Genomic DNA, 25,839 nt, shown 5'->3' on the forward strand with positions numbered 1-25,839 from the left:
TCATTTACAATGACGACATCTACAAACAAATCCACGGCTGTGCTATGGGTAGCCCTGTCAGCCCCGTAGTAGCCAACTTATGTATGGAGGAAATTGAAGAAACAGCAATCGATTCAACCCCGGTTCCACCCAAAATCTGGAAACGTTACGTAGACGACAGTTTTTGTGTCATCAAAAAGAATGCAGTTTCTTCTTTTCATGACTCAATGAACTCTATCGACCCGCATATTTCCTTCACCATCGAGCACGAATCTAATGGCCAGCTGCCATTCCTCGACACCCTTATTTCTCGCGATAATGAGAGGCTCAACATTGATGTCTATCGGAAGCCCACGCACACGGACAGATATCTTGATTTCCGCTCACATCATGACAGAGAGCACAAAATCAGCACTGCAGCGACACTTTTACATAGAGCCCTAAAACTACCAAATTCAGAAGCTGGAAAAGCCCGTGAAATTGATCGCATTAGCACCGCGTTACAATCTAATGGCTACTCACAAAAAGTCACTGCTGATATCATAAGAAAGAAATCTTTGACTCCTCCAACACCTTCACCTAAAGAACTAGTTGGGATGTTCTTCAGTTGGGCTGACCCAACGAATAGTCAGAGCTTCGCGGTCCTTCCCTACATCAGAGGCATCACCGACCCTCTTTCTAGAATTCTCAAAATTCATGATATTCGAGTAACCAACAAGCCAGTCAAGACACTACAAGAGTTCCCTGTTCCCAAGTTTCGACCTCGAGTCGACGACCAGTGCAATGTTGTTTACAAAATCCCTTGTGGGTCTTGTCCCTGGAGTTACATCGGCGAGACAAAAAGATCGTTTAGTACAAGGCGAAAAGAACATATCAGAAATACTAAACAATGTGCTAAAGGCTCCAATGTAGCGAAACACGCCTGGACCTTTGATCACTTTAACAATGCTGATATAATTGACAAAGGCAATAGCCGCATTAGAAAGACGCCGGAATCCTGGCACACAGCGAAAACTGTCGAGGCCGACAACAATTCGTGCCCTCTGCCGGGACAATATAGCATTCTTTTAAACAAACGCTAATTTTACACTTTTAGCATTCTCACATTCTTTCACACGTATTCTATTTAATATAAGCCTTTCGCTTGTTATAGACAAAATTCTTAGGTCTATTTTATCATTTCATTTTTGTCCGTCGAAGACAGCAGACAGGCTGTTGAAAGCTCACAATTTTAAACAATTTTACCAGAGAACGTTTTTTACCTCTTTTATTATTATTATTATTATTATTATTATTATTATTATTATTATTATTATTATTATTATTATTATTATTATTATCATCATTTTATTTTTACTTGGTACCGGGGGGATACTCCCAGAAAAATTTGGTGGGGGTGTGAGGCCCGCTTCCAAAACCCCCTTACCATATTATTCGATAACCTACTTATGACCGTTGCGGCTGACACAGTTGCTCCAAACATAATTTTCGAAGGGCTTTTGTTTATGGTCTCATCGATAATGATGAAAAAGTAGCTTCTTCCAAACAACATACCCAATTCAAGACTAGGGTACAAAAACCATACCCTATTTAAGACCGAAATGGCCGAAATCGATACCCTATTTATGACCAAAACGGTTGAAAAACCATACCCATTGGGGCCACACATACCTATATAACCCATATAAGGGAAGACAATTATGAGGCAAAAAATCTCCATGCTAGATGTTTTAGAAGAGAAACTCGTCAGTGGTATTTGCTGCACCAATCAAATATACCTTAACTTATATCTAAAACTGTCACTTTGATGTAACGTTCTTGTCGACCTTCTTAAACTGAACATTTGTTGAGACTGACTACAAGAAAAATGGAACGACAGTAAGGTTCTATTGGTTATCTCTTTTTAGATAGCAATGTACTTTTTGTCGCAGTATGACCTAAAAAGGGTACTTTCCCCTACTTCGATCGTGGTCAAAGTCGTTATTAGAGTTGAAAAATTAAATCCAAAAACGAGAACATTTAGTGTATCATTTTTGCCAACATGTTTATCATTTTATTCGGTGAACATGTCTATTACCCCCTCCCCCCTCCATACCGTATATTCTATAAATAGATAGTCACCTGTCTGGAGAAAGGCGAGAGATGTTTAATGAGTACGCGCGAGTGCCAAACCTCCGTTTACTGAATTTACCGCTGGCTTCCACACCAATACCTCGTCTATTTCTCTGTTCGATTACTTTTTTTTGTAGAGTGCCCGTATTCTACCTACAAAGACTTCACTGGCTTCGCTAAGTCCTGTATTGCGTGCCCCGCCAACTCACGTCATAGTAGAATTGGTAGCAGCAGCCGAGCGCACTGTCACTGCATTGAAGGATATGAAGGCAATCCAGCTGGATATGTGGAATGTAAAAGTAAGTGTAACCATAATGTACTGTGATCTCACTGACTAATCCATGTACTCACTCTTGCTTTTAAGAATAATTACGCCATTGCTAAGAAATGAAAAAATCTCCTTGACCATATATACATTTTTTGTATCACGTAATAATAGCAGCTAACAGCAAACTCTTAACGCAACATTGACTACTTATTCATATCTTCGTGTAAGCGAACATTTGTTTTAACTTTTGCTACTTTTTGGACATTTGGGTAAATATTCGTTCAAGATGGCTGGGATTGTAACCGATGTAAAAATTTTGTCTGACTTAGCAGTTATAAATATTCGAATGTTCGAACGCAATGTTTAACTTTTGCTATCATTTCTTCAGTTTCTTTAGCGTTTGACGCAACAACGATTTGGCAGCTTATTCTGGAAGGTTCTATTCATTCAAATTGAATTAAGTAACTTAGAATAAGAAAATGATGAATTTATGAGCTTCCTACAATATAAACTAACTACTTTAGAAGCGTTGTATTTCGCTTGGAAACTCCAATTTTCCTTTAAACTAACTCTTTTTCTTTGTAAATAGTCACAATGTTGGATCTTGTGTTTGGTTCCTCTTCACAGTAAGAACGTGTGACCAGTTTCCAGTTCCCCCGAACGGTATGATCAAGGGCGGTCAGTGCAACCAAGAGTACCAGTCCACTTGTGAATTGATTTGTAAAACAGGATACGAACTGAGTGGGAATGGAAAAAGGACTTGCGGAATCACTTCACTGGGTACAATTAAGTGGAGCGGAAGTGATCCACAGTGTAATCGTAAGTTGAAAAGGCACTAACCAACCTGGCAAAATATGGACATTTTGACCATAAATTGAAACACTCCAATATCCACATTACACCTGCTGCTCCGTTAGCTTTAGTTAAAATGTGCGTTTATTTTGTCAAAATGGCGTCATCGTCATTATTTAGCAAAACTATTTATTAATTCAGTTAACCTTTTGCTTAATTCTTATGTCTGTCACAGAAATTGTGTGTCAAGTGATTCAAGTCACGAACGCAAATCCTCCAAGTGGCACGTGTTCAAAGAATGACTTATCATATGGTACCACGTGCACATTCAAATGTGACCGTGGTCATATTTTACAAGGCAATCCTGTGCGGCAGTGTCAACAAGATAAGACTTGGTCAGGATCTGAGAACACTTGTGAACGTAAGTCACCAGTGACATCTTACATCATTCATTCATAAGTAACACCATGACTACATGAATGGTTTTTACTAAAGATAACTCAACTTACTGATCTAAAAAATATACACATTTTCTTTCTTTAAGAAGAGGGCAACCTTTTCCCCTGCCTTTATCGAGTTGTAGAGACACAAAAGGAAATTTGGAACAACGAGAAACGTTGTGGGACGACGAACCACAGGCGAGCGTTCCGCAGCTTTTTCGAGGTTTCCCAAACATGCACGAGTGATTCCATTACTAGATAGAAACACAGAGAACATGATTTCTATTTCTTTCAGAAAATACTGCGAAAAAAAAGGGGAAATCACCCCTTTAATTCGATTATCAAAATGTAAATTCCCTTGCTTTTGCTTTCATTTTGTCAACTTCTCGTGCTAGCTCTGTCTTTAACGAGTTATAGAAGTACGGCATTTAGCGCTGCCTTTCTTATAGGGTGTTTTCTAAACTTCGATAAAGATTACAACCACGCCATTTCGCTCCTAATATACAGATATCAGCTATTATCATACACTGAACTCACTATCTCTTTTCTGATCGGCCGGAAGCGTACAATGAATTTTCGAAATCAGCGCCTGTGACGTCATCTAGCTGCAAATTATACAATAATCATGTCAAGGACACTCAAGGTCACGGGTAATCATGTCATGTATGACCGCGGTGCATGATTTCCAAGGGTAATCATGTCAAGTTCGCGCGCTTTGTGTTGCTTGCCGTTAGTAAAGAAGCAAAAACATGACTTCCATTTTTTTTTCGTTCAATGTGTCATAAAACAATTATTAGATTCGGTTTTTGTGATACCCAGAATAATCAAGGTCTCGGTCCCCTACCTCGACCTTGATTATTCTGGTTATCACAAAAACCTCATCCAATAATTGTTTATTACTAGGCTGTAAAATGACGGGAAGTGACTTGTATTAGATTACTAAAGAAAGAGGAGCGGAGCATCGCCCAGAATGGGACATGTAGTTACAGTGCCCAAGTTATCAACACGCGGCATGATAATTTGAATGCCCAGAACTAGTCGGCTGTGATTGGTCAACAGATTTAGCTTTGGGAATATTCGAATCTCATTGCAGATTTCAGCTGCTGTCAATCAAACCGCAACGGGATTCAAATTTCAAAAGAGCGCATCTTTTTTTCTCTTCGCTTGGACGTGCAGTGCTAAGCATTACACTATACTCATAAGAGAAAGCTATTTTCTGCAATTAGATCTGAAAAATTTAACTGATGACATCGTTGCTTAGCTTTTTGTTTATATATTTATCATTTTATTTATTTGTTAACCTCCTTATAAAATTGCTAGTATTTAATTCTTTATCATTTTTTTCCTGGCAGCGGTAAAATGTCCGAAGCTTAATTCGATCTCTCTGAGCCAGGTGACTCCTCCTGAATGTGTGACCACAGAGTTGAAATTTGACTCACACTGTGTATTCAAGTGTCCACAAGGCTACTTTTTTGAGGGCACACAAGACAGGTCTACTTTGAGGTTCTGTCAGACAGACGGTACCTGGACTGGAGAGCACAAGCCTTGTGTAGGTAAGTTAACTAACACAAATTTAGATGTAACTGCAAAGATGCAACTTCTCATGAGGTGGGATTAGTAAAGAGTATTCAACAAGGCATAACGATTAAAATGCCATGGGGCCCATTTTGGCCTGACACAATCATTATTCTTTACAATCCACTCAAATTTTACGCTAGTACTAACCAGCAGCAGAGAAACAAACAAAGAATGCATATGTGATATTGTGACTTGCCGATAGTGAGTTATTCTGATACAATCAAGGGGATAATGAACGAGAAACTGTCTTCCATATAGTCTAGTCTCCCTTTCGCTCTATAGAGGGGCGGGGAAGAGAGAGTTAAGAGATTGGACTTTTTCACACCTGGATAACATTCTAAAGCATTAAATTAAGCCATGTTTCTTGAACCTTGCATTACCTTAAAAGTCTTTTCTCTTTTCCGGTAGACAGTGAACCACCGGTGATAACTTGTCCCGAGGACATAACAACCAACAACAGTCTTCACCAGGATCACGCAGTGATAACATGGGTTGAGCCTGCATACAGCGATAACTCACTTGGCATTGATCCATTGGCCGAAGTAACTGTTAGCAGCAACTTCAAGTCAGGACAGAAGTTTTTGATCGGCAGCCACACAGTGCAATATACAGTGAGGGATAGAGCCGGCTTAACAGCTAAATGTTCCTTTGATGTCGTGGTATTAGGTTAGTAAGTGTTCTCTGATCGGGTTCTTCTTAAGTCTCTAGCTACATATTATTGCATTTAATGTGACATTGAGGGCTGATTTGCCTCCCAATATTGATTTCTTATGGTAATCTTTTCTCACGTGATCATGCATACGGTTATGTTGTACCTGTTGTGAAAAGTGCAAGAACTAAGCACGGCAAAAGACCTGAGAACTATCCATCAAGATGACGACAAAGTAAAGCAACACAACTATATAGTCGAACACAACAAGGTCCAGAACAATGTGACGCAGTAAAGGATGATCTTCTTGATGGCAAACATCAGTTCATCCCCACTCCTTTAGAGTAGGTTACTGATTCACCTCGAAATATTTCGTATCCGAGTCTTTAATTAAATTGATCTATGTGTTAACACCCATAACCAAATAACTGCAATGCAGTAACAAACTTGTGTTCTAATCCAAATCCTGTAATTTGATTGGCTGCGTAACATTCGTATTGTAGCATATTCTGTGAAGTCTTGGACTGAGACATTAGAGGACGGTTTTTAAAGAATATACTGACAGAGGTTATACTAGAGGAAAACTAAGACATACATATAAAAGATATTGATGGCTGCCTCCGAAGATTACACGCTTGACGCTGTCACCTCATCGAAATCTCAAGCTCGTAATCTAATTGTAAAATAACAAGGTAATATCCGTGCTAAGCCGCGATGTCTTCCTAGAACATTGCATTTACTCAACAGATAATGAAGCGCCGTACTTTACATCATGCCCTGAAGACAAGTTGGTTATAACAACTGGACAGTCGGAACGAGTGCAGTGGGTCATCCCTGAATTCCTGGACAATTCTAATAGAACACCACTTGTTGAAAACAACAAGAATCCTGGAGCACATTTCTATATTGGAGAGGTTTTTGTCTTTTATGTGGCTAGAGACCAGTCTGGTAATTTTAATGACAGTTGTGCCTTCAAAGTGCACGTGAAAGGTAAAAGAGTTGATGCTTATTTCCGCAATTCTATTTGGTGTTTAGCTTGAATCTCTTCAAATAACTTTCTCCATAAGGCTGGTTTAGTGGTCTGGTGTAGGCCTTGGCAGGTAGCCATACAGTTTAAACCAAAGTAACGAGGTTCATTGCTTTCTGTTTAGCAGCCATTTCTACCATTACTTTGGGATATTAACTACTTCAGATGTCTTCTACCTTTGGTTAGCAAATCTGCATTAACAAAATCATGGCAAATTTCATGATGCGGGTAAAACTAAATCACATGAAAATAAACATCAAGTATTTTCTACCAAAAAAGGCACTACTTTTGTTTAGTCTTGCTATTTAAAGTACAAAAAGACGAAGTTGTGTCTCAGCTTTTTATTTTTTGGGAATCGACAGCATTTGTAAGTTTAGCTCTACAGATTAAAAGATTTCTCTGTCTTACCTAATTCGGTGGAAATTTCCCAAAACATATAAGTATATTTTTTAAAAAACGATTTAAATGTTGTAATATTGATGATTTTCAGCCAAATCTTGTGAGATATACCCAGCTCCAATAAATGGCGCCTTAGCCTGTAACGCGTGGGGTGTTAGTAATCGATACTGTCAAGTCAGCTGTAACGAACAATTCGACTTTGCATTTCCACCTGCTCTCAACTATCTTTGTGGAAACGGAAAGTGGACGACAATACCACCGTCTCCTGTGCCATGGCCAGACTGCTCCGGTGAGTAACACAATAAGTTGTTACCAGTTAAAAAGGGATGAAGAAGGGGAGAAGAAAGAGAAAGAAATAGTCTTTCTGTGTCACTATTCTAACATTATCCTGCCTTATTATATGGCTAGCTCCGTGAGCGGGCAAGATGGATCAAATCCTGCGCTGTGATTGGCTACCCGAGCGGGCAAGATGGAGCTATCTTGCCCGCTCGGGACTACCCGCCGTGTCCCGCAAGGAAAATTTCCGCAACAGCGATATAATAAATCCTTTATTGACCAAGCTTGTTCGGTCAAGATGGCTGGATATTGGCCTCGTTCTTTTTTTGCGAGTTTATGAACCTCGACTCCGTCTCGGTCCATAAACACGCAAAAAAAGAACTTGGCCAATATCCCGCCATCTTGACCTCACACTTGGTCAATAACCCATACATCTTGGCCCATCGCGGCAAACCGGCGATGTCTTGTACACTAGAGGAATAATGGCGCATTGTAAATTCGCGTTTGTCGATTACAGTATGTTTTAAGGCCAGTTTTACGGAAAACCTGAATGTGCGGTTTACAATGTACTGCTCACCATAAAATGAATATAGAACTTAAAGGATGATTTGCATACTAAACCCTCCACGTAATAAACGTTTGGACACGTTAATGACGTCACCTCACAGAAAAAAAACAAATAGCAAACTACTTGATAAAAATACTTGAGCGAGTTTGCCGAAACAGCTATAAGAACTGTAACAACAACAACAACAACAACAACAGAAGCAGCAACAACAACAACAACAAAAACAGGCTTCTCTTTCACCCCAGAGTTAGTAATTAGAGTGTTTTGCTAGAGTAAAAACAAAAATTACTACACGCAAGCTCAATTAAAAAATTGCTACTTCTACACTAATTTAACTGTTTTTCAAACTCTCCTCTAGTGCGTTACACACCTGGCAAAGCTCGCATGGCTTTAGTTCCAGAGTTCTTCTATTACTCTGGCGACTGCAACAGCCAAGAGGCACAAGACCAGATCAAACTGAATTTCGTCAATTTACTCAGCCAAATGTTTGTTCCATCGAGTCTCTGCAGAGATCACCCTGCCGACTGTACTGTTGATAATGTTAATGTCTTCTGCGGAGCTACTACCTCGTCTAAACGTCGTCGACGACGATCCGTTCGTGAGGTGTACGTCAGGGTCGATATTGTAGCGCAGGAGAAAGCAAGTGCTGGTTCACAAACGTTATCACAGCTGGAACAAATCCTGGACAATGACGCTAAGCCCCTGTTGGATCAACAGGCAAAGTCGTTTGATTGGAGTCCATTAAGATCGTCAACTGATCTTGAATATCAGACTTTCTCTATCACAGACGCTGAGGCGTACTGTTCGGACGCTGGAGCTGTTGTGGGCAAGTGTGACTCACTTGAGACTGGCTGTGATGGACTCACCAAGCCACACAGCTTGTGTCAATGTAACAAGGACTCAGGAGCAATTGAAAAGTGCAGTAAGTAGATCAAACTAACTTGTACTTCAGTAAAGTTAGATGTATGTTATCTGCCGGTTGGGAGGTCCGTATAGTGAAAAACTGTGACCGAGGTATTGAAAATGCACGTAAATGCTGCTCGAGGCCGCAGGCCGAGGGTAACATTTTCAACCCCTATGTCACAGTTTTTCGCTATACAGACCGACCCTAAGCAAGTCGTTGCGAATCACTTGAAATCCGTCTTTTTTTACTGTAAATTGAGTAGGTGAAAGCGAAGAAATTCGTTAAGTGTATTCCACAGAAATTCTCTTAAATACAGCAAGGATCAGAGAGGTAAACTCGACTGCAATTGACTTTTTTTTTTTTTGCTTAAAATTGTGCGGCGAGAAAAACACAGGATTACGCGCCATTACAGCGCCGAGCTGCCAACAAACAAACAAACTCTCACAATTTCAAAACACTCAATCGTATTTACCTACAGTGACTTTCCTTGCCATTTAAAAGTAAACAGAGATAAACTTTCGTTGATTAATCGTCGATGAAAATGCGGATCGTCGTTTTTTTCCCTTCGATTTATGGCCCGCGCGCTTCGCGCTTGGGAAAAAACTCGGTCCGTAACTTACAGTACGGACTTCGAACTCGGTTAGTAAGAGGTATGTCCACTAGCTCTCTCTAAATTATATGCCTGCCCTATGTGAGGACAAAATAGAAATTCGCGCTCAACATTTCAATTCATTAAGTTGTGAATTAAGTACATACATTATATGTTTGAGCTGCAGATCCTGCGTGAGTGTTAGTGAAGAAATGTGTTTACAATTCAAGCACTTGTGAAGCAACTAGGGCTCTCTGGTGTTCAACAATGTAACAAATATAAGGTTACCAAGGTTAAAAAAGAACGAAAAAAAATAAATATTTAAAATCCATACGTTTCGCTTAAAACTTTAGCCTTCATCTGGGGGAAGTGATAAGAAAACATTTTGAACTACTTTTGATAGCTAAGATACAGATGTTAGCTCATTTAAACTAAGAAAATCTTATGGAACATTTTATACGTAAAAAAATGATTCCATTACAAACGCACTACAAACAAAGAGTTGTTTTTTTCCTTTTTGCTAGTCCGCTGTCCAAAAGGAACGTACTATGATTTATTACATGAAGAATGTATCAAGTGCTCACCTGGAAGCTACCAGAGCGAAGAGGGACGCTTTGAGTGCTACAAATGCCCCGAGGGAACATCCACTGTAGGAGAAGATTCCAAGAACTTTACAGCTTGCAGAGGTACAAAAGTAATTAGAAATATTCAGTCAGAATTACATGGAGTTACGATTTGAAATTTGAAAACCAAATTTTGATTTAAGTAGTATAGAGGGGATTAATCAAATACCGTTTCGCAGAGGGAGAAGTATTTCCCGTTTTTACAACCCCCAGCTTTAATTCCGAAGCTCGCAAGCTCGCTTCGGAATTAAAGCTGGGGGTTGTAAAAACGGGAAATACTTCTCTCTCTGCGAAACAGTATTTGATTAATCCCCTCTATACTACTTGGGAATTGAGAAACCGGGAGGGATTCCAATTAGAAACAAACGACCCCGCTGTTATACCGTTCGAACATAAGCGATGATTCGAGCAACAAACAAGTGTGCGTGGTTGATGCGTAGCCGTAAAGAAAGCTGTCAACTTTCCGAGGCCATTCAAAACCTCCCTCCAGAGCTTCGTGAGATAATTTACAAGGAGTATCTCGCAATAAAAAGGAGGCAAAAAAGGCAATGGGCTGGGATGAGGTACATGACGAGATTGAAGAGGCACCCTTTTGGGAAAAACGCTCAAGAATTGTAAAGGTCATGTTTTGCCGTAAATGCAACTCCTGTGGCCTAAAAGGACTCTGTTACGAGTGTTACAAAAATGGAGTAAAACACTATCTTGGCTACCCCGTGTATGACGAGAACGACTACGCCGAAATCTTTCATAAATTTTACTGAGCGGCGACGATATTAACCTTCGTTCGAAGCAAAAGTTTTGTTTTGAAATCTGTGAGTTGCGTGACATTTTTCTCAGAAAGACTGGAACCAAATATTTCCCAGGCCCTTGGACGAGCAGTACTGATAACATGGAAGACAACTCAAGATTTTTTTTGTTGGGGCCGAAAAAAATGAACCAGAACAGAATTTACAAAAAAAATACGTTCAGTCAACGCGCTGTAAGTTATTTTTTCACCACAGAAGCTGCCGAAGTGAAGCGAGCAGGAGGAAACGAGAAAATAGCAAGATTTGATCACAGCGTTCGATCGATCGTAACATGTGATATTCCTTGAACAAGGGACTCAATCGAACCCGTTTAATCCTTCTCTACTTCTCGCATGGCTTCAACGACTTGATATGTTATCTGTCTGGACTCTTTCAGCCAAACGGGTGTAGAAAGTTCCGTGAAAATAAAGAAAATCGCGTGGAAAAGAAAATCATTTTGGCCTTCAGAAGTGCTGTTGGGATATAATTTATTCACCCAATCTCTAATTATAGCAAGCATGACATCATCTCGCCGCCCAAAAGCGCATGCGTATGTGTGAAAACACTGCGAAATTTAGGCAAAGGACAGAGAAGCAACACCACAAGTGATAGGAGAGGCGAATGGATCAATATATATAGCTTGAAGCATTATTTTATTTATCAGCGAGCAAATGAAGGTGTTTTTGGATGTGAGGTACACATACAGGCACGTACAGGCGCTTGTCAGGGGTACGGGGTGAGGCCGTCCACGGCGATAACCCCGGGTGAACCCGCCCCGGCCCAGTGGAGACTCGGGGGTGCTCAGAGGTCCCACGGGATCTCAAACCTCGTTCCCACAGGTAAAATGGGAATCGACAGCCGCCTTGTCAGCGGCGGGAAAGTCCTAGCTGGGTCTAGACAAGAACAGCTAACGAGCACCCCCCGACAGGGCTTTTGCCCTTTTGTGTGACCTGTCACGCAACGTCACGCGTGACAGTAACGTAACCCAGTCACGCAACGTCACGCGTGAAGGTAACGCGGTGTAACACAATCATCTGTTTTTAATAAGACTAAGAGATAGTTTTGTGTTTTTTTGCTCAAAATTTAGTTCAGATTTGTGGTGGACTACGCAAGTTTTTTATAAATTCTTGCCGAAGCTGGTTTCTCATTTTTTCAAGATCTGGCTGGCGTAAATTTGTTTGTTTTTGCGCAAAGTTTGATCGTAAAGTCTCTTTAAGTTGGCGATATTTCTGCATTTCACGTGTGATCAGTTGAAACTCCATGTCAGAAACACGATTATCATTCAGAGCTTGTGAGACAGAGATGTTTATCGAGTCATGTTTTGCAATAGCCAGAGAATGGATTCTGGAGTGCTTATTAACTTTGCGTTCAAGCTTCTTGTTGACAACGGACAGGCCAGTGGAAGCTGCGCCAGATAAAGCTACTATCGCGGCAACAGGCACGCCAATAACAATTCCAACACCAGTGAGTGATGTTGCAACAGCCCCAGAAGACAGAGCTGCTGTGACGGCGCCAAGGCCAACCAGGGAATAGTGAAGCGCTTTCCGGGCTTTTTTATATTTTTTCAACACAAGCCTGTAATGCTCAACCTCGGCAGATATTTCTTTTTACTTATTTCAGTTAGCCGGAAATTCTCGGTATTTGTCGTTACGGGAAGGCTTGGATAGATTCTTCTTTCATTCTCGGCAGGCGGCGCGCTTTGAGGTAACAGATTTGCAGAAGACATTGTATATAAAGAAATTTAATTTAACTCTAATTCAAAAAGAAGCGGGAAGCCCTTGAAATCAAAGAGTTCGCCATTTTCATCTTTGACGCTAACGGTGATGCTATTTATAAACTCGTCTGTAGAGCAGTCTCGCAAAACCTGTTGCAGAGAACCCTGGTAGCTTACCTTTTCAAAAGGCTTCCCTTTCACATCAAACAGGGCTAAGACATCTGACTTTGTGCCATTGAACAGATTCCTTTCTGTGTCGATCAAATCACAATGAATTAAATATGTCGTTGGAGATGTAAGCCGTTTTACGAATGTTATAAGATTCAACTTTCGCCCACTACCAAGCAGATTGGCTAAATCGCGATCAAGTTCAATCGGTTTTTTCCCCAAATTTCTGATTACAAGCTGGCCAACAGGTTGATTTATTGCTGTTTGCAACTCTGTATATTGATATTTGTCGAACAGACCTTCTATTTCTTTTGCCATTCTTTCTAAACTATAATGCTCTGGCATTATTTTACTAACTGACAAAGCTATATCTTTGTCTTTATCTCCCAAGGTGGCCGAACCTTCTTTTTTCAAAGTGTCCCAGCTGTTGAATAAACTACAAGATATGAGTTTCATGAAATGTACTTTCGGTATCGGTTCTTCAAAATAGATAGTCCCTCCGTTCTCCTGTGTGACAATAGTGAGAACAACCATTTTATATTTAACAAACAAAATTGTGTCCAAATAAGATGGCGAATTTGTGGAAAGATCCTGAGTTTGTGAAAAAAGCTGATGCAGCGAAGAAAAAGGCGTGGACAAATTTTTTAAACCACTTTCCAAAAGCGGACAAAAGCCGGTTCGTTTCACAAGAAAGCATCGACGAGAAAAATAACGCAACCGCAGAGGTGTTTTTCAAAGAAAGCGAAGGTTCGTTTCAAAGCGTCTTCGGCTCAGACAGGCGGTATTGGAGCGCGGAAATGAAACAGGCGCTCGGTTTGGGAGACAGCGGTGGTTTTCCTTATCAATTGTCGCCTCTGGGTTCAACAGTTTCCTTGCCAATCCCTGCAGAACCTTTCGGCGGAAAAGCGCCAAGCTTGAAGAAAATATTCAACGCCGAAATCAAAATCTACGTCACGCCTGACCAATATTTCACGACAAAATTCCGAGAAATATTCCAAAAAACCAAACTCAGGCACACTTCTGGAACCGAATCAAAACACTGGTTAGGAGGGCCTGACATGAAATATTGGCCGCAACAGCTCAACTTCGCGGTTTTCTGCGCGACACAAGGGTGTGGAGTTTCTCGCGAAATCTTTGACAACGGGATGAATCTCTCCCCGCAGATAAGAGCTTTTTACACCTTCCACGTGTATTTCACCGTCAGGCGCATTTTGTACCAACTAGGAGGTATTCAGAGCATAAGCGCTTTGCCCGGAGACCCGACGTTCAGCCAAATGAATAATCGTTATGACGTTGCTTCATACAAAAGGCTATGCGGCGAGTTCGGCATAGATCCGTCGAGCGATTTTCGCTTCACACGCGGGGCAAACCACGGCTTGGGAAGTGTATACATTGGCGTGACAGGGCACGGGCCATTGAAAACAGGAACCGCTTATCCAGGAGGGTTCTATAAATTCAGTGATGAAAGCGGTGCGGCAAGCAAAGGAAATCTGCTTTCTTTCATTGAACCTGATGCCGCTTCTTATTCCCAAGCGGACTGGTTCGCGCCAAACACAGCATCTGGTTTGACGCAGGTGGGGTTATCGAGAATCAACCAGTCAAGCGAGGCTTTCGTTTACTGCACCCTGGGCGCGCAAGTCAACGTCCGCAGCAGCATTCTCGGTTCTGGTGGCCGGGCGAAAGAAGCCCAGAGTGAGTTTCTTGTTCTGGTGGAAGACGCGATCAGACAGCCCGACCTGGAAGAGCGCGTGCAAAGGTACCAGCTCGCGGTGGATCAAGCGAGGGTTAGGCTCAATCTTGCTGTAGCCCCCATGGCCTGGCTTATGCCCGCGCAAATGATAATCAACACCGAAAGAACAATAGGTTACAACAACAAGCTGAAACAGGTAGTCTCCGGGATGAAACTTGGGGTGAACAATGAGGTAAATCCAGACACAAAAAAAGCTGCGCTCAAACTAATGGCAGGCGGTCCGTCAAAAATTAACCAACCTAACAGCCATCCTTCCAACCCGATACACAAATCCGCAACTGCCGAATCGAAAAAATCAGCTTCGCCCGAAACTCAGCAAGCACAGCCAACGGCGCAAAATATAGAGCTAACGGCTCCAGACAAAACACAGCAACACAAAATAAACAAAATAACTGTCATTGTTGGCGTAGTAGGATTCTCGGCTTTGCTGTTCATGGCTCGGCGGTAAAGTTAACGCCGCTTTTTAAGATATTTTTCGAACAAAAAGGCCACCGCGGAGGGAATAAGCAGCCAGGTGTGCTCGGCCAGAAACCCGATGACTTGGCCCGCAGCTTTGAATAGAAAGCTCACAATCGAGCCAATCAGCCCGGGCAGAATAGAAGCAAGTTTCGCGCCAATATCTTTTAGGTCTTTCCCCAAAGCCTTGCCGGTGGCTTTCAAACCTCTGGTGAGGGCCCCGATGACAGACCCTATTGTGACCCCTGCGGCAAGAAGAACAGCGGTCAATGTCACACCATTTTTTTTGAAGATCTCTTTGACCCTTTCCGAGAGAGGCCGCCCCCTTTCCCTTTCCGCAATCTGAGTTTGCAAACGCGCGATCTCCTCGTTTCTTTCTGCCACTCTGCCTTCTGCGGCTTCTTTGCCGGAGGGCGAGGCATTCTCATCTTGGATGATTGCCTGGTCTTCCTCGTTTTGGCGCTGAAGCTCGCTTTCCTGCTCTTTCAGGTCGTCCAACGGTTTTGTTTGGTTTAGCCTTTCTTCCATGGTGTTTGTTTCACTTTCTTTTGCTGCGAGGCTGGCCCTGAGTCTGTCAACCTTGGCTTGTTCTTTTTCTCTGTTTCTTGCTTTTTTTGTAAGCGAGTCCAATTCTTTTTTCTTGTTTTCGAGATCGGTTTGATAGTTCTTTTTCAGTTCTTTCAGCCTACGCAGCTCTGCTTCACTTTTAAGATTCGAACCTTGATTATCCTGAATGGCATCAATCTTAGCATCAGTTTGCTCGATTTTACGTCTCAGATCTTCCACTTCTTTCTTTTCTTCTTCTCTTTGCGAAGATAGTGTTTCCGCCTGTTGTAGCTGGTTTTCAGCTTCTATCAGTCTTTGGCGTTGTTCTCTGAGGGTGTCGCGGTCTTCAGCTATGATATCTGCAGCATTCGGTCCAAGTTGATCTTTGAAGCTGTCTAAAAATTTTTTCGTGAAGCCTGTCCAGTCATCTTTCATAATCTTGTACTCACCTCCTTGCTTACCTATTGCAACAATTTTACCCTTGTTTTTTCCGGTGGTGCCTTTCATAACTGCAAATTTTTCAGGGGAAAATTTGGGGAATACTGCTTTTAACCGGTCTAAAACACTTTTCCGTTCCGAATCTGTTTCAATCAAAGGGGTATCTTCTCCAAAAAATGATGTCTCGGCATAAGAAGTGTCAGGCAGGTCGGACTGCTCGTGCTGCATAGTATGCATTTCCGTTTGTTCACCCACGTGGTAGGGGGCGCCAGGTTGGTAGGGAGTGGATGCCGCTCCTGGCTGAAAAGGTTGGGTTCTCTCAACCTCTTGTTCCTCATAATCGTCATCATCGTGGTCAACCCGACTGTCAAGGTCCGGGTCTTCGTAACCAACTTCGCCACCGCCTGTCGCCATAGCAATAATATATTTCAATTCTGTTATTTTTAAATTAGAAAATAATCGCTCCGAAGCCAACCCCGGGGATAAGCTGTATGTTTCCGTGCCCAAGCTGAACGAGAACGAGGTTCTGGTGCCGGGCTCGCTAGCGCTTCGCTTTGACATCGACCTTTCTGGAGGGCACGCCAACAACTTCCTTGTCCAGAACGTCACGCGGGCGCTTGTTGACAGGCTGGTCGTGAAGTTTGCAGGCACTATCCTGCAAGACACGGTTGGATATGACATCTACAAAACTTTCGAAGACCTTTTCCTTTCGCGGGAAAAGTGAGACGGCATGCTCCGCGAAGGGATTCAGAGCGAGGATCTATGCAAGATCCGCTCAGGCGCGGGAGACAAGAAAACCTCGGGCGTCGACGCTGAAAACAAGCTGAACGAGGTATACGGAAGCAAGTACCGGATCAGGCTAGACCATCAGATTTTAACCAACCACGGTGTTTTCTACCCCCAGGCCCTTTACAACGACCTCACGTTCGATGTAAAACTTGCTGAAGCTATACATGTGGTAAGAGGCTCCGACACAACCCAGCTGAAATACAAACTGACCAACATCCAGCTCGAGTACGAAATTATCCGCAGCAAAACTCTGGCAGACGAGGCACACAGCGTTTACTCCAGCGGCAAAGAGTTCACTTACGACCACGTGATGCATGACAAAGAAATGTCTTTCAAAAAAGGCACTGACAAGAGGATCAACATCAAAGTCAACGCCCAAAGAAGGTCACTAAAAGCCCTCCTCCCCCTGTTTGTAGAGCCGTATACTGCGGGCGACAGAGATTCAGAAAAATTCATCTTCCCGGATCTGACGAAAGTCAGCGTCACGGTCAACGGCTCGCCCAACATGCTTTTCAACGACGGCATCGAAGGCAAGGACATGTGGGAAGAGGCCAGCCGCTTCTTTGTGAAAGAGAAAAATAAAACCGAGCACATGAATGTGACAAAGTTTTACACCGATGATAAGTTCGGGCTTGTGATCGACATGCGCACCATGGCGGATCAGTCGATGCACGGAAGTGGTAAGCGCATTGCGAACAGTACAGACGGGGTCCAGCTGGAAATTGAGCGGAAAGCCGAAGGCTCAGGCGACGTGAAATGCCATGTATTCGTTATCTCCGACTCCCAGTTCAACATTATGGACAGACAGCTTGAATCTTTACAGTTTTAAATATGGACCCAAGCAAAATACCCTTCAACGCTCTCATTATGGGGCCGACTAATTCAGGCAAATCGAGGTTCGTGGTGGACCAGATCTACGGCCCTTTCCGCTCCAAGTTCGACTACATCGTTCTAATCTGCCCGACATTTGCGCACAACAAGACCTACCACAGAATTGGTGAAAGTGATCCAAGAATGGATGTGATAGTCTGCGAGCAGCACCACGTGGAAAAATGGTTGAAGCTCGTGAGATGGCTTTTCGAGGGCGCCAATACGCTCATAATACTCGATGACTGCGCAGCCTCCAAAGGTGTGAAAGGGCGTACAGGCGAGCTGGTGAATCTCGCCTTTTCTGCCCGGCATATGGGCATCAGCGTTTGGGTTCTGACCCAGAAGATAACCGGCATAACAGCTGCCTTCCGGGAGAACGTGGCGACGATCGTTCTCTTTTACACCCCCTCGGCCAAGACCACGAAAGCCATTTTCGATGATTACGCCGGCGAACTCTCCCCGGATGAGTACAAAAGGTCTGGTTTCAAAGCTGAAAGAGCGAAAGTTCTCTTATCTTGTGTTCTCGCTTCGCCACCCCTACGGGGTAAGACATTCTGAATAAAAAAATGGAAGCTGTATATAGCCTTGCACAATGGCTGAAGAAGAGGTCGCGTTAGCAGAATTTATGAACATTCTTCAAACCGAGCCCGAGCCGAATGGTCCAGCAGACGGCATGGTTCCAACAGCCCCCGGGCCTGACATTCCTTCTCTTCGCGAGCAGCTGGCCGTGCTGGTATCCACAGGAAAAGCCAAAGAGGCCGTCGGAGTGCAGTTAACCCACGAGCAGGTGAAGCGCCTGAGCGACAAAGAGGTCGAGAAATACACCAAACGCTACGAGACATACGTGGGCTCAAAGACAACAGAAAGTTTGATCGACAGCTTTATTTTTCTTGTAACCAAAGCTGTCGGAATGACCGTCAACATCAAAGACATCGACGCTTACCAAAAAGAACTCAGAAACGACTACATCTTAAACAAAGAGCTCTCCAATCTGGCCGGCAACCTTGCTTTGAAGTGCGGCCGGTTTCTTGCTGCGGCCAACGCGGCGCTGATCACCACAAAACATATTGATTTTAACTCGCATTTGGAGAGAAAGGACGAACAGAAATTGGAAGAAATTCCTCAACAGCAATCCTCAACGCCCGCTGAGTGATTGCAGAACGACCGCAGATTAATTCATAAGCATTATTATATTTGCTCAGCATACACATTTGTTTCAGAATGTCTACCGAACAATCCGAGAGCGCACCTCAGGGCGAGACCCATACAGCACCTGGCGTCGCTATCACACAGCAAGCGACAACTCCGACTGCAACAACGTCAACGCAGCGAGTAAAAAATCCCAAGCGTGTGGCTGCTGGAAAAATGGTTTCTGAAAGAACGCGGCTGACCCGGGAACAACAGAAGAAATTGGCCGAGGCTTATCTCGCGCAAAATAAGGCGAAAGCCGCCACAGCTGCTCCTGAGCCAGCCCCGACTACAGAAGGCGAAAGCCCAAAGTGCAGCGGAGAAAAAAATAGCAGCCTCAGCACCACCCAATGGCTTGCTGTTGGCAGCTTAGTCGTTTCACTGGTCGGGATTTATTACAAACGGGAAGAGCTCAAGGCCGCATTCGCCAAAAAAACGCCGGAGCCCGCACCTGAGCCCGCGCGTGTTGAGCCAGAACCTGCTCGCGCGACACAGCCAAAAGGATTAAAAAAGATGATTTAAACTTTTCCGAGTGGAATATATATCAACATGCGCAGAGTTGACGTTCTGCAGATTCTCATCTCGCCGCAATTTTTGGTATCTCTCTGGTATGGTACGACTTCAATGTAAAGGTTTTTGATAGAGTCAGCAATCTTTTGAGTGCAGCATTTATTGATAAGGCCGGAGAAGAAAGACGAAAAGAAAGAAAAAAGGAAGACGAAATAAGAAGAAGAATAGAAGAAGAAAGAAGAATACACGAAGAAATGAGAAGAATAGAAGAAGAAGAAGAAGAAGAAGAAGAAGAAGAAATGAGAAGAAAAGAAAAGAGCATATAAATTAATTTTGGTTTAAGCTTTTGTTATTTTCCTAATATCAAGTCACTATGTCGTCAGACAACAAGCTTGTTAAGACCGTCATAGACGCCGCTACTCTCACTGGCTTAGCCGCAGGGATCGCCTGGGTCGCAAAAAAGGTTGTAAAAGAGAATTTTACTCGTGATCCCAGCAGCAGTGCGATGAATTACGTGAAGTTCACCGCCGTCATGGCGGGCAGCATTGCGCTCAAACAGTACCTCGAGGACCAAAAAATCCTTCCCACCAGCGTCTGAAATTAATGATTTTAAAAAAAGACTCTCCTATATAACACCATGGCGAGCATCGCGATTATGATTGGCGGGGGCGACAAAGCTGCACTTGAAGAAAAAAAGCGCCACGACAAAGCTGAAGAGGCTTACAATGCTGCTTACGCCAAATACACGCGCGACCGCACCAAACTTCTCGACTGGATTGCGACCAACGCGCAAATAAAGGCGGAGGCCAAGTAGAACTTCACCAACACTGACTATGCCTTCAAACTCTACAACCAGGCGCATCCTGACGAACAAATGATACCCCTCAAAGAGCCCAAGTTCTCAGATTTCTACCAGCCAAGCGAGCAGCAGAAAAACGGTGAACTCATGTTCGTGGGCGCCGGGGCGCTCGCTCTGGGCTACGCCGCCTTCCGGTTGCTTTAAACTTTTTTTACTCCTTACTTATAAGTAGCGCTATGGACGCCAAACTCGCCAAGATATACTACGGCCCCGGGGGCTACTGGAAAGGTATCGCTGCGATCAAAAAATTAGCCGAGGCCGCCAAGGTATCTGAATAAACCGCAAAAAGGTGGTTGATCAGGCAAGCGCTCTGGCAGATATTCCTCCCCGCGCCGAGGCGAATTCCTCGGCCGAAATTCGACGTTCCCACACCCAACTCGGTCCACCAGGCGGACCTTCTTTTTCTGCCGCACGACAAACTGCCCCGCGGGCGCAAAGTTTTCAAATACGCGCTGACCGTTGTCGACGTGGCCAGCCGCTACAAAGAGGCCGAACCCTTGACTTCGAAAACTTCAGATGAGGTCGCCCAGGCTTTTCAGAAGATTTACAAGCGCTCGCCTCTGAATGGCCTCAAATGCTGCAGGTTGACCCCGGGCGCGAATTCATGGGCGCTGTCACAAAAGAGATGGAAAAGCACAAAACATTTATCCGGCGCGGGCGCGTTGACATTCACCGTGACCAGGCCATTGTTGAACGTTTCAACCGCACCCTGGCTGAGCGCCTGTTCGGGCACCAGTACGCCGTGGAAATGCGACTCCCTGAGGGCCAGCGGTCCACTGCCTGGGTGAAAAGACTTCCTGAAGTTGTTTCGGCTTTGAACAACGAGGTCACAAGCCTTATCGGCAAGAAACCCGCCGTTGCCATCAAAGAAAAAGCTGTTTATGCAAGGCCATCGACACCTTATTCAAGGCCTGTTGGAAAAAGCGAAAAAATACTCCATTCTCTTGTCCAAGTTCGTTATCTCTACCAGCCCGGAGAGATTGAAGGCGGTGTAAAAAGAGCCACGGATCCAATCTGGTCTTTGAAAGTTTACAGCATTGAAAGATCTTTTACCAAACCGGATCAACCCGTTCTCTACTATTTGCGCGACGGTCCCAAGCGCGGCTTCGTGCGTGAAGAACTGCTCGTTGTCCCTCCAAACACCACTCTTCCTCCGGCTGACGAAAACTAAATGTGAAATTCGATTGGTTCGGTGTGTATCCCGTCGGGCAGCACCCACCGCTTGTCGTAATAAGCGCTCAGCCCCAGCTTCTGCTACTCGTAAGTGACCATCTGCCCGTCTCGCATCCTGAAACCTCTGTTGGTTGTCATGTCTTTGCTGCCTTCCAACGCTGCCTTAAAACGCTGCCACGTGATCTCGTTCTGCTTCTTCGACATCCCCTTCGTGCTAAACTTCTTTTTTTCGCCCTCTGCTTCGTCGACGAAATAACACTTCGAGCAGAGCGCGATCATCCGGCTGCCCTCGCACTCAAGCTTGAAGAGACCTGGGGTACCACCGCTCCACTTGTCCCAAGACAGCCACTGATTTTTTCCGCCCCGAATTCTTGCTTCAGCTCCGGCCGGACAATGTCTTCGAGCCGCTCACCGGAGATTGCCATGTAGTTACTGTCCGTGTCCATGTGGATCAGCTCAAAATCTCTTCTGTCGATATACCTGTCGAGAAAGTCGTAATAGAACTCCCGCATCCGCAGCTTTGCCAGCTGATAGACAGTGATTCCAACCTGAACCGGCCGTCTGATTGTGATCCGAGGCTTCCAGCTTTCTAACTCATACGCCTGCCCGATCTTTTCAAGATCAGAGAAATACGCGCTCCGCAAGGCTCTGTCGACCACCCTCTCGTCTTTGGTGTAAATCACGTTTGTTTGCCGCTCCAAAGCTTCAATGAGCTTCCCGTACGCGCTATTTCCCAGCGGTTTGAACACTTCAGCGAGCAGCGCCTTGCTTTTGTCCACGTCTCCTGTCCGGCGCGCCTCCATCACCTGCTCCACGAACCAGGAAAAGATCTTGGCTGATTGGTAGTCGATTGTTCTGTAAACCTTTGTGACTACCGCCCCGTGGTTCACGTACCACAGCAGCAGAGGGGCGTACACCAACAACCGTTCTGCAGACAGCGCCCCCACAAGTTTTTTTCCGTCTCCGCGCTTTCTGCCGGTTCGAGTTAAGTAATCGGCCATATGTTTCGGCACAGCTTCGACAGGCACCTTTTTGTTGTAAAAGAAAGGACACATCTCCTCAAACTTTGGACGCAAGCGCTCTGGAATCTCGATGTCGACTTCAGCAAATCCGAACCAATTTCCTTCTTTGAGCCTGTACGTTAGTGCAGGAGCCGCCTCCGCTTGGAACACGCCACTGTAGTGCACGACACGCCGCTGTAGTGCATTTCTCTGAGCATGGTCGAAAGATAGAGGCCGTTGGTATCATAACCAAGGATATTATTGCAAAGACGCGGTTCTGCAACTCGATGAGACCTTATCCCTGTAACACCAACTTCGTGGTATCTTGTGAAAACCAGGCTCGGCCCCCCGACAACAGCTCCTTTCAGCATCTCATAAGCTTCTTTGCCCGGGCTGAAAAGCTCCGCACCACGCTCAACCGCTCCCCGGAGCAAGTAATGTAAACTCACGCCTGGGATGCTGACAGCGTCTTTCAGAATGTCGATTCCCTTCTCAGTGTAGAAGTTTCTCATTTTTTCCAGAGCCTCAAGGCCGGGAGCCACATCGAGATTGTTGTAGTAACGCAGCCGGTCTGAGAAGGTTCTCATGCCCATTTCTTTGAACAATCGCTGACACCCCTCCCATTCATCCCGAGTGAGAACGTATCCGCCCTTTAGCTTCGAATACCATTCCTCGTATTTTGGGAGCCCAGGGTAATCAAGCTTTTCGGGGGTGTCAAACCATTCGTATGGAAACCATGATTTCACTGTCTTACATCCGTAGGCTTTCACCCATTTGTCGTAGCTCGTCCCCGGTCCAAGGTAGTTGATGATATCAAGGAAACGGAATCCCCAAGTGAGCGAGAACATGGTTTTGTTCCCGTTTTTTGCCACTCTGACTTTGGGTGATGTTTCAGCAAGGCGGCCAGCGAAGTGGTTTTTGATCAGATTCAGATCGTAACTGCCTGAGTTGAACCCGACGACAGGAACCTGGTTGCACCATTCATCGATTTTTTGTCGCTGCGCTTTTGGCAGCAGGTGTGCGTCTTCTGGCAAAAACTCCGCTCGTACCTGGGCCCGGATGTTTTTTCCGCGTTTCTCCAGCTCTTCCATAAACTTGCGGACCAACTCCGCGGGGTCTCTTTCACAGATGTGGGTGGGCTCTCTTTCAAGGGTGTCGCCAACGCTCACCGAAATTGGCACGTGCGTGTTTTCTATCGTGAGCGAGGGCGTCGCTTCCTTCCGATGATTGTTATCTCCATACGCCTCGAAATCGTACAAGATCGCGTGCTGGTAGCTTTTTGTTTCGGCTCGCGGTGGATCAGCGTCGATTTTCCCAACTTCGCACGCCCATGCCTCGATAACTTGGTAGCCGGACTCTCGCAGAAATCTTGTGCGTTTCATTGTTGCTTGGTACATATCTTCTCGCGTTTGGTTGTTGCGGTGAATGATTTTGTCGCGATCTTGCGGGTAACATTTTCGACACCCGTGCCAGTGGCAGCCGTGGTATTGAAATACAGTCTTCGTTGCGTTGTTGTACCCGTCGACAGGCGCGCGCTCAATCCAACGCTCGCCACCATGTCCGCACATTGCCTGGTGGATATGGATTTTCCGCCGTTTGGCTTCTCGCTCAAGCCACAGAAGCGATTCTTTGGAAGCGTTGTGTTTTGGATAGAAAGCTTTCTCGAAAGCTGTCTGCGGGGCTTCGACCCTTTCACCCGGCCAATCGATTACCGTTTTTCCTGCACTGCAGGTTTGTAAATGGCGTTTGAGATGGCAAACTTGTGTGAATCTCGCTCTGCAATGGGTGCACGCATAATTTTTGGCCAACCTGGCAATATCTTTTATGAAGAACGCGTGCCCTTCGTAGATGCCGATTGTCAGAATGTTCTTCAAACTTGCTGCTGGGTTTCGTCTAAGGTGCCATACCACTTCTCCTGCCCCCCTCTCAGGCTCATATACCCGGATGCCGAGCCAGTCCGAAAAAGCCGTACCTTGATTCAGATGCCTTTCAACCTTTTCTAATTCATCCAGAGACGTTTTTGGGCAGTCGGTCGGCATGGTTTTGAGTTTGAAGAAACTCTTGGCAAGACCGCGGGCTGCTTTTGTACTTCGATCTACACGCGCTCCTCGGTGCACAGCGATACAACGCCAAAGACACAAGTTGTCTTTATACGTATCCAAAGCCGTCATCGCCCCGCCATGGGCAAGGTTGCGCAGCCAGTCAGGTAACGGTCCTGTTCCCACCAACGGCTGACGGTCAATCACAACCTTCAGGTCAACATTTAAAAAGCTTACAAACTTCCACTTTGTTGATGGTCTTTCGATTTTGCCATGGTCCAGACGTTTCGTCTCTTCTTCACTCAACCATTCTTCTGCTTCTGCCAGTCTGTTTATCCAAGGCGAGCCGTGGTTTTTGTAGTACAGAATGACCGTTCCATCTTCAATGTTGCGCAACTGATACGAAAAAACATGCCTCAGGTAAAACGATGTGTCAACATTTCCTCGAATGTTTTCCATAAAGTTTGTTGTTAGGTCTTTTTCCAGACCTCTGATGAAGCGCCATCGAATATAACGCCGCCCTTTACTCTCTTCCCCCTCATGTGTTGCATTATCGAAGAGGTCCAGAATCTCATTCTGGTAGTCTGTCACTGTTCGGATGTTCTGCGCAGGAAAGGGTTCGTACTCCCTCAGAAGCTCTTGCGTTTTTCTCACCTTTCTTTGCCGGGAAGGGGGTCTTGGTTGGTAAGGTTTTGGAAGTAAAGGTTTTTGCAAACGCTTCTCCGTTTCTTGGGAAATAGGTTCCTCCAGCACGTTCTGAACAATCTTTCTAACGGCTGGCTCGTTTTCTGCAAGTAATTGCTCTAAATACCGCAACGTTGCTGGATCGATTTTGCAAGTTCTTCTTCCAGTCTTTCTTCAAACCTTTGGTCAACGGAAGCCATAGTGACTTGTTGTATAACGGAAGGTTTTGTTTCTCTAATTGGGCTGACCTCAGCTCGAGCAAAACAATTTCAAAAGTTTTCTTTGCTTTTTTGCGCTTGCAGATAAGCCGCTGTTTTAGCGCGCTCCCGCCGCATGGAATGCATAGACGGTAATTACACAAAACCCCGACTCCGCAACCTCTACACGGAGCTGGCATTTTCATTCCTTTCTTTAGTTGGTATTTGTGCTCCCTGCAATAAGCGCCGACACAGCTCTTTCCGTAGCTTTCTTTCCGGCTACGCATCAACCACGCACGCTTGTTTGTTGCTCGAATCATCGCTTATGTTCGAACGGTATAACAGCGGGGTCGTTTGTTTCTAATTGGAATCCCTCCCGGTTTCACAATTCCCAAGTAGTATAGAGGGGATAAATCAAATACTGTTTCGCAGAGGGAGAAGTATTTCCCGTTTTTATAACCCCCAGCT

At 44.7% G+C, this 25,839-nt stretch overlaps 6 protein-coding genes across 6 annotated transcripts in view; 5 read left to right on the plus strand and 1 right to left on the minus strand.

Annotated features, from left to right (window-relative positions):
* LOC149111971 (uncharacterized) overlaps positions 1–1,061 on the plus strand; it is a 1,577-nt gene extending 516 nt beyond the window's left edge. The window contains exon 1 of the mRNA XM_089288758.1: positions 1–1,061. This exon is cut by the window's left edge and continues 516 nt beyond it. Coding sequence (XP_089144884.1) covers positions 1–1,061 — 1,061 coding nt within the window.
* LOC110046022 (sushi, von Willebrand factor type A, EGF and pentraxin domain-containing protein 1-like) overlaps positions 1–25,839 on the plus strand; it is a 64,546-nt gene that overhangs the window by 6,357 nt on the left and 32,350 nt on the right. The window contains exons 3-11 of the mRNA XM_020751683.2: positions 2,229–2,390; positions 2,987–3,178; positions 3,387–3,572; positions 4,944–5,144; positions 5,578–5,835; positions 6,566–6,808; positions 7,336–7,533; positions 8,447–9,010; positions 10,106–10,267. Of these exons, the coding sequence (XP_020607342.2) occupies positions 2,229–2,390; positions 2,987–3,178; positions 3,387–3,572; positions 4,944–5,144; positions 5,578–5,835; positions 6,566–6,808; positions 7,336–7,533; positions 8,447–9,010; positions 10,106–10,267 (2,166 nt within the window). The remainder of the gene's footprint in view (positions 1–2,228; positions 2,391–2,986; positions 3,179–3,386; positions 3,573–4,943; positions 5,145–5,577; positions 5,836–6,565; positions 6,809–7,335; positions 7,534–8,446; positions 9,011–10,105; positions 10,268–25,839) is intronic.
* On the plus strand, positions 13,226–15,069 carry LOC149111972 (uncharacterized). Its single transcript, XM_089289666.1, has one exon. The coding sequence runs from the start codon at positions 13,441–13,443 to the stop codon at positions 15,067–15,069; it is 1,629 nt and encodes a 542-aa protein (XP_089145792.1). The 5' UTR covers positions 13,226–13,440.
* Positions 15,072–16,742, minus strand: LOC149111973 (uncharacterized). The gene has a single exon (XM_089289665.1). It carries the CDS (start codon positions 16,740–16,742, stop codon positions 15,072–15,074), a length of 1,671 nt encoding a protein of 556 aa, XP_089145791.1.
* LOC149111974 (uncharacterized) lies at positions 16,528–17,679 on the plus strand. Its single transcript, XM_089289667.1, has one exon. It carries the CDS (start codon positions 16,792–16,794, stop codon positions 17,677–17,679), a length of 888 nt encoding a protein of 295 aa, XP_089145793.1. The 5' UTR covers positions 16,528–16,791.
* Positions 18,919–19,601, plus strand: LOC149111975 (uncharacterized). The gene has a single exon (XM_089289668.1). The coding sequence runs from the start codon at positions 18,942–18,944 to the stop codon at positions 19,428–19,430; it is 489 nt and encodes a 162-aa protein (XP_089145794.1). The 5' UTR covers positions 18,919–18,941; the 3' UTR covers positions 19,431–19,601.

The sequence above is a fragment of the Orbicella faveolata genome, unplaced genomic scaffold (assembly GCF_042242905.1).
Source record: "Orbicella faveolata isolate gen_17 unplaced genomic scaffold, um_ofav_v1 contig_2, whole genome shotgun sequence".
NCBI classification, from domain to species: domain Eukaryota; kingdom Metazoa; phylum Cnidaria; class Anthozoa; order Scleractinia; family Merulinidae; genus Orbicella; species Orbicella faveolata.

Bases quoted from the DNA above. Each gene is read 5' to 3' on its own strand.
- LOC149111972 (XM_089289666.1), top strand. From the start codon at position 13,441: ATGGCGAATTTGTGGAAAGATCCTGAGTTTGTGAAAAAAGCTGATGCA.
- LOC149111973 (XM_089289665.1), bottom strand. From the start codon at position 16,742: ATGTCATATCCAACCGTGTCTTGCAGGATAGTGCCTGCAAACTTCACG.
- LOC149111974 (XM_089289667.1), top strand. From the start codon at position 16,792: ATGCTCCGCGAAGGGATTCAGAGCGAGGATCTATGCAAGATCCGCTCA.
- LOC149111975 (XM_089289668.1), top strand. From the start codon at position 18,942: ATGTCTACCGAACAATCCGAGAGCGCACCTCAGGGCGAGACCCATACA.